A 20,453-nucleotide genomic window follows, 5' to 3' on the forward strand; every position below is an offset into this window, starting at 1 on the left:
TGCTGAAGCACAGTGTCCCAACCCCACCTGACTGGCAGTACATTGTGATTCACTGCACACCATCCGCAGGCTCTCTCTCCCCCTCTCCCTGTCATAGCTCCAGCCATTCATGGCCCATTGAATCACCTCCACTACATCAGCGAGCACAGACCTGAACTTACATCCTGAGACGGCCAGTCGCTCTCTTTGTTCACACGCGACTAGATAGGCAAAGGGGGAAAAATCTGAAACATGTCTGAGAGGATGAAATCGACACAGACCACAATTCATGTGCTCTCAGTTATTTGAAGAAGGCAATATATTTTCTATTTAACAATCTGGATATTTAGCAACTGATAGAGCAGAGACATGGAGGGCAGACACAGTCAATCAAATTATGCATATGTTAGGCAAGGCTGTGACAGAAATTGTTGCACTTATGTATTCACAAATAAGACATAGAACAACACAGTGGCCACAGGAATACACCGAACTGAACATAAACCTCTCCTTCAAAGATCTGCTGAACTGAAGCTCATTACACAACCACACACAGTCTGAAATAGGCACATTCCATTCTAAATTATTAATAGTCACATCGGTCAGTGCACTGAACATAAAATTCCAGAAAGTCCTAAAATAGAAAGCAGACTGAGATGGAAAGGACAGAATAGGTTTGATGTTATTACATACAGTAACATTTCCTTCATTTAGGTAATTAATTAGTATTTGTTTACAGGAATACACTGTATTAAGATAATACAATCCTTGATAACGTCTGTCATGATAAAAGGAGAAGTTTTGTCATTTGTTGATATTAGTTAGACTTTTAAATACATTAGGACACAACAGGACCAACATGTTATCTGCAGTGCACCAGCTACACAACCACCTGTAATCCAACAACTACATTTTTAAAAGGACACACAACCTCCTAATTTCCCTTGAGTATGATTTTGTTGGCATTGTTTTTGCATAGAGTCAATTTGTATCGAGCTGTTCTGACTCATTGGTGTTGTTCAGTATTCTAGCACTTACACACCTGACGTAAAAGACTTTTTCTTACCTCTCCAGACATCCCTCTCCTGTCAGGCAGCATTAGTGTATTGGCATGGCTTCCTGGGGCTAGAGTAGATCCTATACTCATCCTGGGTCCAACACTCTGAAAGAGTGAATGAAAATATTCTCAGAATCAGACACCTAAAAGAGCTATGTTATTGCCAAAACGTTATCCAAAAGTGTGTGAAGTCAACATTGCATAGAAATACCAAGCCAGCGAATTAAGCAAAATCTCACTCAATGAGACATTGTTGATGTTCTGCAGACAAACAGCACGGTCACCTCACATTTTCAACAAACATAATCTTACCTCTCCGGATATCCCTCTCCTGTCAGGGAGCATTAGTGTATTGGCCTGGCTTCCTGGGCCTATAGTAGATCCTATACTCATCCTGGGTCCAACTAACATGTAGCGTTTGTCTCCAGATCTGTACTGGATGCTGTGACACAGTGTCCCATCATAATTAGGCTCTGGTACATATTTGGAAGTGTAGTCTGTGGACTTTGAGCACTGCATTGAAATCAGCACGATGATACTGACGAGAAAAAGAGCTGAAACTGAGCCCACAGTTATCATCAGGTAAAAAGTCACATTACTGTCCTCATCTGCTTTTGACGAACTTTTCACATCAGAAGCTGCAAAAGCTTCTTTGGGCTCCACAACTTTTACAATGACAGTAGCTGTTGCTGAGAGTGACACATTCCCATTGTCTTTGACCAGTATGAGCAGCTTGTGCTCAGCCTCGTCTGTCTCTGTGAATGAGCGAAGTGTTCTGATCTGTCCTGTATAGCGGTCAAACCCAAAGAGACTGTGGTCAGTCACTTCCTGCAGTGAAAACAGTAACCAGCCGTTATATCCTATATCAGCGTCATAGGCTCTGACTTTAGTCACCAAGTGTCCTGCGTTCACATTGCGGGGAATCTCCTCCACACCTTCAGCAGAACCGTTGGAGCTGACTGGATACAGGATGACTGGAGCGTTGTCGTTCTGATCCAGAATGAACACGTTCACTGTGACGTTGCTGCTCAGTGACGGAGTTCCAGAATCTGACGCAACAACGTGGAACTGGAAAGTTTTCACCGTTTCAAAGTCAAAACTTTTTAGCGCCATGATGTCTCCGTTTTCCGAGTTAATATTTAAAAACTGACCCATACTGTCTCCCCTGCTCTCCCGCTGAATGTGATAAGAAATACGCGCGTTTTCACCAGCGTCTAGATCAGATGCCGTGACTGAAAAGATCGCTGCTACTCTGTCATTATTTTCTCTAATATAAAATGTATACGGACTCAGTGAAAACTGTGGTACGTTATCGTTCTTATCTGATACGACAACAGTTATTGTCTTTTCAGATGAGAGTGGGGGCTCACCGGTGTCCTTCGCAACAACTGTTAGTTCATAAGAAAACTTTTCTTCCCTGTCGAGTCTGGACTTGGTCACTATGGCGTACATATTATCCTGCAAGGACGGAGAAATAGCGAAAGGAGAATCCTCGCGTATAAAGCAAGACACTTTTCCATTGAGGCCTGAATCCAAATCATTGACACTAATCAGAGCAACTGTTGTCCCGATTCTGCAGTCCTCAGGAACTGATTTTGAAAATGACGTGACTTCAATCTGTGGAGGATTATCATTAAGGTCGACTACTTTTATTACCACAGTTTTGTCAGTGGACAAAGGAACGGGGCCTTTATCTGACGCTTGTATATCAATTTCATAGCTTTTCTTCACTTCAAAATCAATCACACCTATCACTTTAATTTCTCCAGTCTCTGCGTCTATGGTAAATAGTTTCTGCACATTTAAGTCCACTTCTTTGCCAAATGAGTAAACGATTTCGCTGTTCGCGCCTGCATCCGAATCTGTCGCATTAACCTGTACAACTAACGTGCCAGGAGGTGTGTTTTCATTTAATATAACAGAATAAGTATCTTTTGTAAAAACTGGCGAATTGTCGTTAACATCAAGCACCTCAATCAGTATTTCTATTGTTCCAGAGCGCACTGGTCTCCCACCATCAAGAGCTGAAAGCAGAAGCGTGTGTTCCCTCGCAGCCTCCCTGTCTAACAGCTTCTGTAAAACCAGGAAGGGCATCTTACGGTCTTCGCCTCGCTCCTTAACCTCCAAACGAAAGTGGTCATTTGGACTCAGTTTGTACTGCTGCACAGAAAACGGACCCCCGTCTGGGTCACGGGCGGGTTGGAGCTGGAACCGTGCGCCCGGTAACGTCGATTCAAATATCTGCAGCCGTTTCTCTTTCTCTGGGAAAATGGGGGAGTGGTCGTTTACATCCAGCACCTCTATGGTCACATAATGGATTTCCAGCGGGTTTTCCAGTACCGTTTTAAGGTTTATCACACACGCATCGCTTCGTTCACAGATCTCTTCCCTGTCCACTTTCCTGCTGACGTACAGGATGCCGTCGTCTCCGTTCAAGTGAAAAAGAGGTTCCGTTGAACCGCCGACAATGCGATACTCTCTGTCTTTCAGCGTCGCCTTGTCAATTCCCAAGTCTTTTGCTAGGTTTCCCACAACACTTCCTTCTTTAACCTCCTCGGATACGGAATATCGAATCTGAGCTGACGCTTCGCTCCACAATGTCATCAATGCCACCATGTAGGTGACGCATCTCCATCGCTCTATCCACGCCTGCCGTCCGCTTTGTTCCATGGTTTGCAAATAGACAGACGAAATAATAACTCCGGACTTTATAATAGTGTAATAAGGAAATAATATACAGCCGTATTCCTTTGCCAACTGCGCTCCATCGCCAAATCAGTGCTGGGAATGATATGGCGCTAGTTTCTTCTTCAAGCCTTTTTAATGGCAAAAACAGGGTTGGACCTGAAGACCAAACTGTGAGAGACACTATTTGCCAATATATCGACACCATGCGACCCACAACGTTATTGCAGCACTGTTCATTCAAAATATAGTAATATGAAATAACAATGCAGCAATGAAATCAATGGCCAAAGGAGAAAAACAGTTTGGTGTTATGATAAATTAATAAGCAATCATTTCTATGAATCAAGGGACTTGACTCACAGTCTCAGTTCCCTCTAAGATGGTTATTTCAAAGAATCTACGCTAACACACAGTCCTAAAGTGGAAACATTTTAAAAGAGAAGTGGCTGCTACTGAAAAAACTTTCAGCACCATGGATAGCGACACGTCTGGCTGCATTCAGACATTTCAACTGAGGCTCCAGTGAAACACAATGCCTGCATTCTTAAATGTTACGTAAAAAAAGCTTGTACTATGTCCAATTATCCAGCATTTAGTAAACAGGTCAATATGTGTATGCAAAAAAAGAAGAAAAGAACATATCAGCAATAAACACAGATGTATCAGGAATGATATACTAGTTCCAAAAGCAATCTGTCCAGAGCATGTTAGAGTTTTAAATGTTCAACAACTGCTTTCAGCTTACTCAAACATTGGTGATGTGATAAGCAATTGGAATTAATCGTCATTGGGGTAAAATACACCAATTAATCAAGCAGCATGTTCAAAAATAGAAAATTTCTCCAAAAGATATGTATAATTTCATTTCAGCTTGTATCATTGTCTGTGCCCACATTGCTATCATTTTGTTAAAATAAGAAAACAATTTGTGGCAAATGTCTATTAATTGTTGTTACTTCACCTGGATGTCTTCAAGGATATAACAGCATTAAGGTCTGTGATTCCCTAAATCAATGACCATTTTGAAACCAAATGCAAAACCACCTGTGAACCATCAAGTAAACTCAGCAGTACATCAAAAACAAGAAACCTCCCCATTTCCTTCATGTTTATAAAGTAATTTTATGTCCAGCTGTTTGGAAAAGGTGTGTGATTTAGTAATTTTGGCAAATGTGTATTTAGGATGTGGATTTTTGCTCTGATAAAAAGCAACATTTCTTACCTCTCCAGATGCCCCCCTCCTGTCAGGGAGCATTAGTGTATTGGCATGGCTTCCTGGGGCTATAGTAGATCCTATACTCATCCTGGGTCCAACTAACATGTAGCGTTTGTCTCCAGATCTGTACTGGATGCTGTGACACAGTGTCCCATCATAATTAGGCTCTGGCAGATATTTAGAGGTGTAGTCTGTGGACTTTGAGCACTGCATTGAAATCAGCACGATGATACTGACGAGAAAAAGAGCTGAAACTGAGCCCACAGTTATCATCAGGTAAAAAGTCACATTATTGTCCTCATCTGCATTTGACGAACTTTTCACATCAGAAGCTGCAAAAGCTTCTTTGGGCTCCACAACTTTGACGATGACAGTAGCTATTGCTGAGAGTGACACGTTCCCATTGTCTTTGACCAGTATGAGCAGCTTGTGCTCAGCCTCGTCTGTCTCTGTGAATGAGCGAAGTGTTCTGATCTGTCCTGTATAGCGGTCCAAACCAAAGAGACTGTGGTCAGTAACTTCCTGCAGTGAAAACAGTAACCAGCCGTTATATCCTATATCAGCGTCATAGGCTCTGACTTTAGTCACCAAGTGTCCAGCGTTCACATTGCGAGGAATCTCCTCCACACCTTCAGCAGAACCGTTGGAGCTGACTGGATACAGGATGACTGGAGCGTTGTCGTTCTGATCCAGAATGAACACGTTCACTGTGACGTTGCTGCTCAGTGACGGAGTTCCGGAATCTGACGCTACAACGTGGAACTTAAAGGTTTTCAGTGTTTCAAAGTCAAAACTTTTTAGAGCCATGATGTCTCCGTTCTCAGAGTTAATGTTTAGAAATGAAGTCAGTTTATTATCTTTGCTTCCATCTCTGAGAATATGATAGGAAATATGTGCATTCTCATTCTCATCAGCATCAAAAGCTTTGACAGAAAACACAGAGGTACCTGGATTGTTACTCTCTGTCACATAGAAAGTATAAGGGCTCAGTGAAAACTGTGGACTGTTGTCATTCACATCTGACACCACAACACTTATTGTCTTCTCAGACGATAATGGAGGTTGACCAGCATCTGTTGCAGTTATTGTCAACTCATAATGTGACAGTTTCTCTCTGTCCAGAGGGGATTTGGTTACTAACGAATACATCTTATCTTGTAAAGATGGTGTTAAAATAAAAGGAACATTCTCAACGATGGAGCAAATTACTTTTCCATTAAGACCAGAGTCCAAGTCATTTACACTGATAAGAGCAACTGTAGTTCCAGGTCTAGAGTCTTCAGGGATGGAGCTTGAAAAAGAGGTGACCTCAATCTCAGGTGCATTGTCATTCACATCAACTATCTTGATAATGACACTTTTTTGAGTCGATAGAGGAGCAAGACCTTTATCTGATGCTTGAATTTCAATTTCATATTTATCCTTGTCCTCAAAGTTGATTAATCCTTTAACAGTTATTTCACCTGTCGATGGATTGATATCAAAAAGCTTTAACAATCTATGGCTCACACTGTTGCTGAACGAATAAACTACATCTCCATTTGGTCCTTCGTCTACATCAGTTGCATTCACTTGTATGACAATTGTTTCAACTGGAACATTTTCATTCAGCATCACAGAATAAACGTCCTGAGAAAAAACTGGAGTGTTATCATTAACATCTAAAACCTTAACTAGTATATTCATTTCACCAGTTTTTGGAGGTTTTCCTCCATCCAGAGCAGTCAGCACTAATGAGTGACTTTCTGCTGCCTCCCTATCCAAAGATTTTTGCACAATTAAAATGGGTATTTTACCATCTTCTCCCTTATCCTTAACCTCCAGCCGGAAGTGGTCGTTTGGGCTGAGTTTATACTGCTGAACAGAAAAATGACCGCCGTCTGGATCCCGTGATGCTTTCAGGGGAATACGTGCTCCGAGTAACACGGACTCTGAAATCTCCAACGTTTTTTCCTGCTCCAGAAAACTTGGAGAATGATCATTTATATCCAGCACCTCCACTCCCACATAGTGCACCTCCAGTGGGTTTTCTAACACGGTTTTTAGATTGATTAAACACGTACTGATCTGCGCGCACACCTCCTCTCTGTCAATCTTCCGGCTCACATACAGGATGCCATCGTTCTGATTTACATGGAAAAGAGGATCCGCGTTACTGGAAACGATGCGATACTTCCTCTCTCTCAGCGTGTTCTTATCTAATCCAAGATCTTTTGCGACATTTCCAACCACAGTTCCTTCGTTAACCTCCTCAGAGATTGAATACCGCAACTGCGCCGTGGCCACGCTCCACAAAAGTACCGCAACCACGGAGCACATCCACCGTCCTCTCGCCCTTCTCAGCTCCCATCCTCTTTGTTTCATGATCCCAAACAAAACTGTTCACGATTCCTCCCGGGATCAGTAATCGCATTGAAATGAATGCAATCAAGACATCCGATTTTGCCAATAGTCACTCTGTTTCAAAAAATGGTGAAAATACTGGACAATATTTATAAAGCTATCGCAGAACACCGACTCCCGTCCGCGTCGGATTCAGTGTGCTACAAAGAGGTGGGACCAAACAACAGTGACGAAGAGTAGAGTCGTTATTTTCCTAAAACACTGACACCATGCGATCACACTGTTCACGACAAAGGAATTTCCGTTTTCAAGTCTTTTTTTGAACGAAAGTGTTATTTATTTTAAGCTTGACTCTGGGGTTCTGGATAAATACTACATCAGGCTAAAATACCAAGAAAAGCTTTTTTTCCTCTGAATAAACGTGGAGGCATTAAATCCTCCACCAATTATTTATCTGTGAGCATACATTTGAATTTGATTTGCTTGTAAAAACATTAATTAATAATTAATGTGACCCTGAACATCTCTTGTATAGGTGCATTAGGGTAAAGCCTGTCAACACCAGGAAGTTAACTTCAGCAAAGCAACATGTATGACTTTGGGAAGCTCAAATCTCAATGTGGTCTGAAAGAAAGTGCAACATGTGTGACAATCCGCCAACCGTGCAACTCACACCAATATGTTTTCAGAAAATGGAGTGAAAAGGCAGAGATAACAAATCAAAAAATGGACAATAAGGCAGCATTCACGTCAGTATCAACTTTGAAATATTTTCCTCTATGACAAAAAGCGAGAACAACAATATTAAAATTCCACTTGAAACAGTAGGGTTCCACGCGAATAGCCCGCCTAGACCAATTATATTTTGATGCCTAAAAAATGACACGTGAAAGGAACTAATGAACAAAGAAATTAATAAAATTCCCATCAGGCACAAGCTTGGTTTTCTCACGAACAAAGTCTTACCTCTCCAGATATCCCTCTCCTGTCAGGCAGCATTAGTGTGTTGGCATGGCTTCCTGGAGCTATAGTAGATCCTATACTCATCCTGGGTCCAACTAACATGTAGCGTTTGTCTCCAGATCTGTACTGGATGCTGTGACACAGTGTCCCATCATAATTAGGCTCTGGCAGATATTTAGAAGTGTAGTCTGTGGACTTTGAGCATTGCATTGAAATCAGCACGATGATACTGACGAGAAAAAGAGCTGAAACTGAGCCCACAGTTATCATCAGGTAAAAAGTCACATCATTGTCCTCATCTGCTTTTGATGCGCTTTTCACATCAGAAGCTGCAAAAGCTTCTTTGGGCTCCACGATTTTGACGATGACAGTAGCTGTTGCTGAGAGTGACACGTTCCCATTATCTTTGACAAGTATGAGCAGTTTGTGCTCAGCCTCGTCTGTCTCTGTGAATGAGCGAAGTGTTCTGATCTGTCCTGTATAGCGGTCCAAACCAAAGAGACTGTGGTCAGTAACTTCCTGCAGTGAAAACAGTAACCAGCCGTTATATCCTATATCAGCGTCATAGGCTCTGACTTTAGTCACCAAGTGTCCCGCGTTCACATTGCGGGGAATCTCCTCCACACCTTCAGCAGAACCGTTGGAGCTGACTGGATACAGGATGACTGGAGCGTTGTCGTTCTGATCCAGAATTAACACGTTCACTGTGACGTTGCTGCTCAGTGACGGAGTTCCAGAATCTGACGCTACAACGTGGAACTTAAAGGTTTTCAATGTTTCAAAGTCAAAACTTTTAAGCGCCATGATGTCTCCGTTCTCTGAGTTAATATTTAGAAATGAAGTCAGTTTATCATCTTTGCTTCCATCTCTGACAATATGATAAGAAATATGTGCATTCTCATTCTCATCAGCATCAAAAGCTTTGACAGAAAACACAGAGGTGCCTGGATTGTTACTCTCTGTCACATAGAAAGTATAGGGGCTCAGTGAAAACTGTGGACTGTTGTCATTCACATCTGACACCACAACACTTATTGTCTTCTCAGACGATAACGGAGGTTGACCAGCATCTTTTGCAGTTATTGTCAGGTCATAATGTGACAGTTTCTCTCTGTCCAGAGGGGATTTGGTTACTAATGAGTACATCTTATCTTGTAAAGATGGTGTTAAAGTAAAAGGAACATTCTCACCAATGGAGCAAATAACTTTTCCATTAAGACCAGAGTCCAAGTCATTAACACTGATAAGAGCGACTGTTGTTCCAGGTCTTGAGTCTTCAGGGATGGAGCTTGAGAAAGAGGTGACCTCAATCTCAGGTGCATTGTCATTCACATCAACTATCTTGATAATGACACTTTTTTGTGTGGCCAGAGGAGCAAGGCCTTTATCTGATGCTTGGATTTCAATTTCATATTTGTCCTTATCTTCAAAGTCTATGAGACCTTTTACTGTTATTTCACCTGTTGATGGATTTATTTCGAAAAGCTTAAAGAACTTACGATTTACACTATTGCTAAATGAGTAAACTACATCTCCGTTTGGTCCTTCATCTAAATCACTTGCATTCACTTGCAGGACTGTTGTGCCTACTGCAGCATTTTCATTGAGCATCACAGAATAAACCTCTTGAGAGAAGACAGGGCCGTTATCATTTACATCTAAAACTTTTACTAGAATATTCATTAAACCAGATTTCGGAGGTTTCCCCCCATCCAGGGCAGTCAGCACTAATGAGTGTCTTTCCGCAAATTCCCTATCCAACGATTTTTGCACAATTAAAACAGGTATTTTACCATCTTCTCCTTTGTCTTTAACTTCTAAACGAAAATGGTCATTGGAGCTGAGTTTATATTGCTGAACAGAAAGGGGACCACCATCTGGATCTCGCGCGGGTTGCAGCGGAATACGTACTCCTGGTAACACGGACTCGAACATCTCCAACGTTTTATCTTCATCTGGAAAACTAGGAGAATGGTCATTTATATCCAGCACCTCCACCCCCACATAGTGCACCTCCAGTGGGTTTTCTAACACGGTTTTTAGATTCATCATACATGTGCTGGTCCGCACGCACACCTCCTCTCTGTCGATCTTCCGGCTCACATACAGGATGCCATCGTTCTGATTTACATGGAAAAGAGGATCCGCGTTACTGGAAACAATGCGATACTTCCTGTCTCTCAGCGTGTTCTTATCTAATCCAAGATCTTTTGCGACATTTCCCACCACAGTTCCTTCGTTAACCTCCTCAGAGATTGAATACCGTAATTGCGCCGCGGCCACGCTCCACAAAAGCACCGCAACCAAGCAGCTGACCAAACATCCATGCGCCGTTCGCCCCTCGCGTCTTCTTTGTTCCATGATCAAACGCGAAATCCTGCGTGTTCCTTCACAACAACAGCTACTTCCCTTTAAAAACAGTATCCAAAACGTCCCGATTTGTAAATATGCATTCTCTTCATATACGTGTAGAATTCAGGGAAGGTGCACAAGTACAGAGACGATCCTTTCAGCATCGAAGCGAGAACGTTATCAAGAGGCGGACCCGAAACAGCGATGATGACGAGTACGTTCAACGCGGACTTTTTACATTACACTGACACCATGCGTCCTTATTTCTCACGGTGGAAAACTTAGGGATGCAGGCTGCACAGTGAGTCAATTGAGGATTCATTTTTAGCACCTCCAAACCTTTGAAAACAATATTCTAACAATGGAACACGAAACCTTTTTAAAAGTGTCACAGCAAAGAAACTATATTTCCAAAAATGGCACATATCTACGTTGAGCATTTGTTTACTTTCCTGTGAATTAAGACAATATATGATATTACATCAGATAATTAGGCCAAACACTTTCAACACCATTCAGAAGTGAAATGTCGCTGTTAAGTAGGCCTGTATAATTTTAAGGGAGTAATCTTCACTTATTTCAGAGTTGAGTGGTGCTGGGTCGACTTTAACAAGCCTGTCACACCCACACACTGCACTTATTATTTTGCAAAATAGTAAAGCTAACTTTGTCATCACATGGTGGTCATGTTGAGGTTCTGAGGGGGCACACAAATCAATCAGAAACAAATTAGCTTTCATTCCCTCCCTTGAAATGCAAATGAATGATCTTGGGTAAAATTGCAATATGTAAAGGATTGAAATCAGCACTAAACAGTAAAAAAAAATACCATAACAGAGCAAAAGAACTACAAGCATTTCCCATGGCCTCAGACAGAGTGCAGAATGTTAAAGCTCTGCATGATGTCAGAATTTTTCTGAATGAGTGAATGAAAATATTCTCAAAGCCAGATACTTAAAAAAGCTATGTTATTACCAAAACGTAATCCAAAAGGGTGTGAAGTCATCATTGCATAAAAAGACCAAGCCAGCGAATGCAGCAAAATCTCACTTAATGAGACATTGTTGATGTTCTGCAAACAAACAGCACAGTCACCTCACAGTTTCAAGATCGTAATCTTACCTCTCCAGACATCCCTCTCCTGTCAGGCAGCATTATTGTATTGGCATGGCTTCCTGGGGCTATAGTAGATCCTATACTCATCCTGGGTCCAACTAACATGTAGCGTTTGTCTCCAGATCTGTACTGGATGCTGTGACACAGTGTCCCATCATAATTAGGCTCTGGTACATATTTAGAAGTGTAGTCTGTGGACTTTGAGCACTGCATTGAAATCAGCACGATGATACTGACGAGAAAAAGAGCTGAAACTGAGCCCACAGTTATCATCAGGTAAAAAGTCACATTATTGTCCTCATCTGCTTTTGTTGAGCTTTTAACATCAGAAGCTGCAAAAGCTTCTTTGGGCTCCACGACTTTGACGATGACAGAAGCTTTTGCTGAGAGTGACACGTTCCCATTGTCTTTGACCAGTATGAGCAGCTTGTGCTCAGCCTCGTCTGTCTCTGTGAATGAGCGAAGTGTTCTGATCTGTCCTGTATAGCGGTCCAAACCAAAGAGACTGTGGTCAGTAACTTCCTGCAGTGAAAACAGTAACCAACCGTTATATCCTATATCAGCGTCATAGGCTCTGACTTTAGTCACCAAGTGTCCTGCGTTCACATTGCGAGGAATCTCCTCCACACCTTCAGCAGAACCGTTGGAGCTGACTGGATACAGGATAACTGGAGCGTTGTCGTTCTGATCCAGAATGAACACGTTCACTGTGACGTTGCTGCTCAGTGACGGAGTTCCAGAATCTGACGCAACAACGTGGAACTGGAAAGTTTTCAGCGTTTCAAAATCAAAACTTTTTAGAGCCATGATGTCTCCGGTCTCTGAGTTAATATTAAGAAATGAAGTCAGTTTATTATCTTTGCTTCCATCTCTGAGAATGTGATAAGAAATATGTGCATTCTCATTCTCATCAGCATCTAAAGCTTTGACAGAAAACACAGAGGTGCCTGGATTGTTACTCTCTGTTACATAGAAAGTATAGGGGCTTAGTAAAAATTGTGGACTGTTGTCATTCACGTCTGACACCACAACACTTATTGTCTTCTCAGACGATAATGGAGGTTGACCAGCGTCTTTTGTTGTTATTGTCAGGTCATAATGTGACAGTTTCTCTCTGTCTAGAGGGGATTTTGTTACTAATGAATACATTTTATCTTGCAAAGATGGTGATAGAATGAAAGGAACATTCTCAACTATGGAGCAAATAACTTTCCCATTAAGACCAGAGTCCAAGTCATTTACACTGATTAGAGCAACTGTAGTTCCAGGTCTGGAGTCTTCAGGGATGGAGCTCGAAAGTGAGGTGACCTCAATCTCAGGTGTGTTGTCATTCACATCAACTATCTTAATAATTACACTTTTTTCTGTAGCCAGTGGAGCAAGACCTTTATCTGATGCTCGAATTTCAATGTCATATTTGTCTTTCTCCTCAAAGTCTATTAAACCTTTCACAATTATTTCGCCTGTTGAGGGATTTATATCAAACAGTCTTAATAACTTTTGACTGATACTGTTGGTAAACGAGTAAACAACTTCACCGTTTTGTCCTTCATCGTTGTCAGTTGCATTCACTTGTATGACTGTTGTTCCGACTGGTGCGTTTTCATTGAGCATTACGGAATAAACATCTTTAGTGAAAACAGGAGCGTTATCATTCACATCTAAAACATTTACTAGAATATTAATTTCACCAGATTTCGGTGGTTTACCCCCATCCAGTGCAGTCAGTAATAAAGAATGGCTTCCTGCCGTTTCCCTGTCCAAAGATTTTTGAATTACTAATATTGGTATTTTACCATCATCTCCTTTATCCTTAACTTCCAATCGGAAGTGATCATTGTTTGTAAGTTTATAATGTTGGACGGAAAAATGACCACTGTCTGAATCACGCGATGCTTTTAGCTGAATACGTACTCCGGGTAACACGGACTCTGAAATATCTAAGGTCGTCTCCTTCTCTGAGAAACTGGGAGAATGATCATTTATATCAAGCACCTCCACTCCCACATAGTGCACCTCCAGTGGGTTTTCTAACACGGTTTTTAGATTGATTAAACACGTACTGCTCTGCGCGCACACCTCCTCTCTGTCAATCTTCCGGCTCACATACAGAATGCCATCGTTCTGATTTACATGGAAAAGAGGATCCGCGTTACTGGAAACGATGCGATACTTCCTCTCTCTCAGCGTGTTCTTCTCTAATCCAAGATCTTTTGCGACGTTCCCGACCACAGTTCCTTCTTTTACCTCCTCAGGGATAGAATATCGTATTTGCGCCGCGGCCACGCTCCACAAAAGCAACGCAACCAGGCAGCTGACCACACATCCATGCGCCGTTCGCCCTTCGCGTGTTCTTTGTTCCATCGTTACACGCGTATCCGTCAAAAATCCGTCAAACAAACGATCCCTTCCTTAAACTGGCAACATCCAACTCTCAGACGTGTGAAAATGTCCATCCTCTTCCAACAACGACAGACATGATGAGGAACAGTTTTTACAAAGGCAGCGGTATAAGCTCAGAAACGACTGCATCGGCTGCAAGACTCCCGAAAGGGGTGGAACCGGACCGCCACGATGAAGAGCTCAGAGCTCGTAGGCACCTTTTTGATGTTACACTGACACCATGCGATATAAATTCTCGCAGCAAAAATCAAAAGCCAGCGTAATTTCAGACGAATTGCATTTATGTGCAGTGTAGTGGTTTCCAGATAGAGGTCGTTTTAAGCATTTAAAGTGGCTGCTTTATGACGGAACAGCAGATCCATCCAATAAAGATGAAGAGGGAAGCCTCTTCAAATGTTTAGAGGAGTCTATAACACTTAAAATGTATTTAGGTATTGACATCAAGTGGTATGATTTAAAATGGTATTATACAGTCAGAGAGAGGTTTGACAGTTTATGAACACTGTGGGTAATCTGAGCTCACACATTCAGCACCATGGTCAGCGACCAAACCAACTGAATTTAGATCTGTCCACCTAATTTGGTGATAGTCTTCAATTTCAAGTTTTAATTGAAAACAAACCTATGACATCTAACATTTTCTTTCACTGGAAATGTGACCATATACATGGTTAACTTTGCAAAAGGGAATGGCATTATAACGATTGCACACATGTAAAAACTTCCTTAAGTGACACTGTGCAGATATAGAGGTCAATACTAAAATCCTCACCTATCTGAAAGTGTTCCTTTTGAAATTGACTAAGAAGGAGACTATAAAAATCAATATTGTTGTCAAAACAGTCCAAAAGGCACATAGCATCATAACTGTCCGGGAAAACCAGAGCCGGCCAATCCAAAGCCATGTTATGCAAAATCGTACACACTGAGACATGGTTGATCTTTTGCAGACAGATAACACAGTAAGTGACCTCACAATTTCCAAATGTGTAATCTTACCTCTCCAGATATCCCCCTCCTGTCAGGCAGCATTAGTGTGTTGGCATGGCTTCCTGGGGCTATAGTAGATCCTATACTCATCCTGGGTCCAACTAACATGTAGCGTTTGTCTCCAGATCTGTACTGGATGCTGTGACACAGTGTCCCATCATAATTAGGCTCTGGCAGATATTTAGAAGTGTAGTCTGTGGACTTTGAGCACTGCATAGAAATCAGCACGATGATACTGACGAGAAAAAGAGCTGAAACTGAGCCCACAGTTATCATCAGATAAAAAGTCACATTATTGTCCTCATCTGCTTTTGTTGAGCTTTTCACATCAGAAGCTGCAAAAGCTTCTTTGGGCTCCACGACTTTGACAATGACAGTAGCTGTTGCTGAGAGTGACACGTTCCCATTGTCTTTGACCAGTATGAGCAGCTTGTGCTCAGCCTCGTCTGTCTCTGTGAATGAGCGAAGTGTTCTGATCTGTCCTGTATAGCGGTCCAAGCCAAAGAGACTGTGGTCAGTAACTTCCTGCAGTGAAAACAGTAACCAGCCGTTATATCCTATATCAGCGTCAAAGGCTCTGACTTTAGTCACCAAGTGTCCTGCGTTCACATTGCGGGGAATCTCCTCCACACCTTCAGCAGAACCGTTGGAGCTGACTGGATACAGGATGACTGGAGTGTTGTCGTTCTGATCCAGAATGAACACGTTCACTGTGACGTTGCTGCTCAGTGATGGAGTTCCAGAATCTGACGCTACAACGTGGAACTTGAACATTTTCACCGTCTCGAAGTCAAAACTTTTTAGAGCCGTGATGTCTCCGTTCTCAGAGTTAATATTTAGAAATGAAGTTAGTTTATTATTTTCAATTCCATCTCTGAGAATATGATAAGAAATATGTGCATTCTCATTCTCATCAGCATCAAAAGCCTTGACAGAAAACACAGAGGTGCCTGGATTGTTACTCTCTGTCACATAGAAAGTATAGGGGCTCAGTGAAAACTGTGGACTGTTGTCATTCACATCTGACACCACAACACTTATTGTCTTCTCAGACGATAATGGAGGTTGACCAGCATCTTTTGCAGATATGGTCAAGTCATAATGTGACAGTTTCTCTCTGTCCAGAGGGGATTTGGTTACTAATGAATACATTTTATCTTGTAAAGATGGTGATAAAGCAAAAGGAACATTCTCACCGATGGAGCAAATAACCTTTCCATTAAGACCTGAGTCCAAGTCATTTACACTGATAAGAGCAACTGTAGTTCCAGGTCTGGAGTCTTCAGGGATGGAGCTCGAAAAAGAGGTGACCTCGATCTCAGGTGCATTGTCATTCACATCAACTATCTTGATAATGACACTTTTTTGGGTCGATAGAGGAGCAAGACCTTTATCTGATGCTTGTATTTCAATTTCATATTTATCCTTTTCCTCAAAGTTTATTAATCCTTTAACAGTTATTTCTCCTGTTGATGGATTGATATCAAAAAGCTTCAACAACCTACGATTAACGATACTGCTAAATGAAAAAACTACCTCTCCGCCAGGACCATCGTCTACATCAGTTGCATTCACTTGTATGACTGTTTTTCCCATAGGGGCATTCTCATCGAGCATCACAGAATAGACATCCTGAGAGAAAACAGGAGCATTATCATTTATATCTAAAACTTTAACTAGTATATTCATTTCACCAGTTTTTGGAGGTTTTCCTCCATCCAGGGCAGTCAGCACTAATGAGTGACTTTCTGCTGCCTCCCTATCCAAAGATTTTTTCACAATTAAGATTGGTATTTTACCATCTTCTCCCTTATCCTTAATTTCCAAACGGAAGTGGTCGTTTGGGCTGAGTCTATATTGCTGAACAGAAAATGCTCCACCGTCTGGATCTCGAGCAGGTTGCAGAGGAGTGCGCACTCCCGGTGACACAGATTCTGAAATCTCCAACGTTTTATCTTCATCTGGGAAAGTGGGAGAATGATCATTTATATCCAGCACCTCCACTCCCACATAGTGCACCTCCAGTGGGTTTTCTAACACGGTTTTTAGATTGATTAAACACGTACTGATCTGCGCACACACCTCTTCTCTGTCAATCTTCCGGCTCACATACAGGATACCATCGTTCTGATTTACATGGAAAAGAGGATCCACGTTACTGGAAACAATGCGATACTTCCTTTCTCTCAGCGTGCTCTTATCTAATCCAAGATCTTTTGCGATATTTCCAACCACAGTTCCTTCGTTAACCTCCTCCCGGACTGAATAGCGGATTTGCGCCGCGGCCACGCTCCACAAAAGCACCGCAACCAGGCAGCTGACCAAACATCCATGCGCCGTTCGCCCCTTGCGTCTTCTTTGTTCCATCGTTACACGCGTATACGTCAACAATCCGTCAGACAAGCGATCACTTCGTTATACTGGCAAGATCCAACTCTTACGCGTGTAAAAATGTGCATCCTCTTCCAACAACGACAGACATGATGGGGAACAGTTTTTACAAAGGCAGCGGTAAGCTCTGAAACGACTGCATCGACTGGTGGACTCCCGAAAGAGGTGGAACCGGAGCGACACGATGACGTGCTCGTGCATGGGCTCCTTTTTGATGTTACACTGACACCATGCGATCTAAATTCTCGCAGCAAGAATCAAAAGCCATTGGTAGCCTATTGTAGGTTTTGTTTGCAACGAAAAGGTCCACAAATAGCGAGTTCATTAAAAAATATTTGTAGTGGCTGCTCTGTCAGCACAGCAAATCGTTTTCTAACAATGAAGAGAAAAGCTTCCTAAAATGTTTTTACGAGTCTACATAACACCTAAAAATATATTCAAATCATAACATCCAGTGGTATGAGTCAATGCAGGGGGACAGAGTCAGTCAATGGTTCACATCACGTCTACAGTTTAAGAACACAGTGTTTAATCTGAGCTCTCGCGTTCAGTACCATGGCCAGCGACAAAAAATAATCTAAAACCCCTCATCTTAATTTGATATCAGTGTTCAACTCGAAGATGTAATCGTTTACAAACCTTTTAAGTATAAAACTTTTTTTTCACTGGAAATGCGATCATATGCGTTGACTTTGCACAAAGGATTTCATTATTACAACAGCAAACATTTATAAACTCCCATAAGTGAAACTGTGCAAATAACAAACTCAAAAGTGTATTCTTCACCTTTATCTGAAAAAGTTAATGAAGACATTCATAAAGAATGACACTAAAACCAATCAAAATTATCATCAAAACTTAGTGCAAAAAAGGACATGAAGCTGTAATTGCTATGAAAGATCAGAGCCCGAAAATCCAAAGCCATATTATTAAAAGTCAATGAGACAAAGTTTTTTGCAGACAAATAGATTTTTACCTCACAATTTCCACTGAATTAATCTTACCTCTCCAGATGTCCCTCTCCTGTCAGGCAGCATTAGTGTATTGGCATGGCTTCCTGGGGCTATAGTAGATCCTATACTCATCCTGGGTCCAACTAACATGTAGCGTTTGTCTCCAGATCTGTACTGGATGCTGTGACACAGTGTCCCATCATAATTAGGCTCTGGTAGATATTTAGAAGTGTAGTCTGTGGACTTTGAGCACTGCATTGAAATCAGCACGATGATACTGACGAGAAAAAGAGCTGAAACTGAGCCCACAGTTATCATCAGATAAAAAGTCACATTGTTGTCCTCATCTGCTTTTGTTGAGCTTTTCACATCAGAAGCTGCAAAAGCTTCTTTGGGCTCCACGACTTTGACGATGACAGTAGCTGTTGCTGAGAGTGACACATTCCCATTGTCTTTGACCAGTATGAGCAGCTTGTGCTCAGCCTCATCTGTCTCTGTGAATGAGCGAAGTGTTCTAATCTGTCCTGTATAGCGGTCCAAACCAAAGAGACTGTGATCAGTAACTTCCTGCAGTGAAAACAGTAACCAGCCGTTATATCCTATATCAGCATCATAGGCTCTGACTTTAGTCACCAAGTGTCCTGCGTTCACATTGCGGGGAATCTCCTCCACACCTTCAGCAGAACCGTTGGAGCTGACTGGATACAGGATAACTGGAGCGTTGTCGTTCTGATCCAGAATGAACACGTTCACTGTGACGTTGCTGCTCAGTGACGGAGTTCCAGAATCTGACGCAACAACGTGGAACTGGAATGTTTTGACTGTTTCAAAGTCAAAACTTTTTAGAGCCATGATGTCTCCGTTCTCTGAGTTGATATTTAGAAATGAAGTCAGTTTGTTATCTTCACTTGCATCTCTGAGAATATGATAAGAAATATGTGCATTCTCATTCTCATCAGCATCAAAAGCTTTGACAGAGAACACAGAGGTGCCTGGATTGTTACTCTCTGTCACGTAGAAAGTATAGGGGCTCAGTGAAAACTGTGGACTGTTGTCATTCACATCTGACACCACAACACTTATTGTTTTCTCAGACGATAATGGTGGTTGACCAGCGTCTTTTGCAGATATGGTCAGTTCATAATGTGACAGTTTCTCTCTGTCCAGAGGGGATTTGGTTACTAATGAATACATCCTATCTTGTAAAGATGGTGATAAAATAAAAGGAACATTCTCAACTATGGAGCAAAAAACCTTTCCATTAAGACCAGAGTCCAAGTCATTTACACTGATCAGAGCAACTGTAGTTCCAGGTCTGGAGTCTTCAGGGATGGAGCTTGAAAAAGAGGTGACCTCAATCTCAGGTGCATTGTCATTCACATCAACTATCTTGATGATTACACTTTTTTGTGTTGATAGAGAAACAAGGCCTTTATCTGATGCCTGTATTTCAATCTCATGTTTGTCTTTCTCCTCATAGTCTATTAAACCTTTCACAATTATTTCACCTGTAGATGGATTGATATCAAAAAGCTTCAACAACCTATGATTAACAATATTGCTAAATGAAAAAACTACCTCTCCACCAGGACCATCGTCTACATCAGTTGCATTCACTTGTATGACGGTTTTTCCGATAGTGGCATTCTCATCGAGCATCACAGAATAAACGTCCTGAGAGAAAACAGGAGCATTATCATTTATATCTAAAACTTCTACTAGTATATTCATTTCACCAGATTTCGGTGGTTTTCCTCCATCCAGGGCAGTGAGCACTAATGAGTGACTTTCTGCTGCCTCCCTATCCAAAGATTTTTGCACAATTAAAATTGGTATTTTACCATCTTCTCCCTTATCTTTAACCTCCAGACGGAAGTGTTCGTTTTGGCTGATTCTATATTGCTGAACAGAAAATGCTCCACCGTCTGGATCTCGTGCGGGTTGCAGAGGAATACGTACTCCGGGTAACACAGACTCTGGAATTTCCAACGTTTTGTCTTCA

At 41.8% G+C, this 20,453-nt stretch overlaps 5 protein-coding genes across 5 annotated transcripts; all 5 read right to left on the reverse strand.

Moving 5' to 3' along the window:
- Nucleotides 1–1,321: 1,321 nt before the first annotated feature.
- Nucleotides 1,322–3,706, reverse strand: LOC133012065 (protocadherin alpha-3-like). The gene has a single exon (XM_061080029.1). The coding sequence runs from the start codon at nt 3,704–3,706 to the stop codon at nt 1,322–1,324; it is 2,385 nt and encodes a 794-aa protein (XP_060936012.1).
- A 1,093-nt stretch (nt 3,707–4,799) lies between these two features.
- LOC133011420 (putative protocadherin beta-18) lies at nt 4,800–7,304 on the reverse strand. The gene has a single exon (XM_061079151.1). The coding sequence runs from the start codon at nt 7,302–7,304 to the stop codon at nt 4,800–4,802; it is 2,505 nt and encodes an 834-aa protein (XP_060935134.1).
- A 534-nt stretch (nt 7,305–7,838) lies between these two features.
- Nucleotides 7,839–10,607, reverse strand: LOC133011421 (protocadherin alpha-6-like). The gene is made up of 2 exons (XM_061079152.1): nt 8,250–10,607; nt 7,839–7,907 (listed from the first exon to the last, which is right to left on the reverse strand). Exons 1-2 carry the CDS (start codon nt 10,605–10,607, stop codon nt 7,839–7,841), a joined length of 2,427 nt encoding a protein of 808 aa, XP_060935135.1.
- A 1,095-nt stretch (nt 10,608–11,702) lies between these two features.
- On the reverse strand, nt 11,703–14,078 carry LOC133011422 (protocadherin alpha-8-like). The gene has a single exon (XM_061079153.1). The coding sequence runs from the start codon at nt 14,076–14,078 to the stop codon at nt 11,703–11,705; it is 2,376 nt and encodes a 791-aa protein (XP_060935136.1).
- A 1,011-nt stretch (nt 14,079–15,089) lies between these two features.
- On the reverse strand, nt 15,090–17,474 carry LOC133012082 (protocadherin alpha-8-like). Its single transcript, XM_061080046.1, has one exon. It carries the CDS (start codon nt 17,472–17,474, stop codon nt 15,090–15,092), a length of 2,385 nt encoding a protein of 794 aa, XP_060936029.1.
- Between the last annotated feature and the right edge of the window lie 2,979 nt (nt 17,475–20,453).

The sequence above is a fragment of the Limanda limanda genome, chromosome 10 (genome assembly GCF_963576545.1).
Source record: "Limanda limanda chromosome 10, fLimLim1.1, whole genome shotgun sequence".
NCBI lineage: Eukaryota > Metazoa > Chordata > Actinopteri > Pleuronectiformes > Pleuronectidae > Limanda > Limanda limanda.

Bases quoted from the DNA above. Each gene is read 5' to 3' on its own strand.
- LOC133012065 (XM_061080029.1), bottom strand. From the start codon at position 3,706: ATGGAACAAAGCGGACGGCAGGCGTGGATAGAGCGATGGAGATGCGTC.
- LOC133011420 (XM_061079151.1), bottom strand. From the start codon at position 7,304: ATGAAACAAAGAGGATGGGAGCTGAGAAGGGCGAGAGGACGGTGGATG.
- LOC133011421 (XM_061079152.1), bottom strand. From the start codon at position 10,607: ATGGAACAAAGAAGACGCGAGGGGCGAACGGCGCATGGATGTTTGGTC. The intron at 7,908-8,249 runs GTAAGACTTTGT...ACTTTCTTTCAG, and splicing joins GGAGAGGGATATCTGGAGAG to ACCACATTGAGATTTGAGCT.
- LOC133011422 (XM_061079153.1), bottom strand. From the start codon at position 14,078: ATGGAACAAAGAACACGCGAAGGGCGAACGGCGCATGGATGTGTGGTC.
- LOC133012082 (XM_061080046.1), bottom strand. From the start codon at position 17,474: ATGGAACAAAGAAGACGCAAGGGGCGAACGGCGCATGGATGTTTGGTC.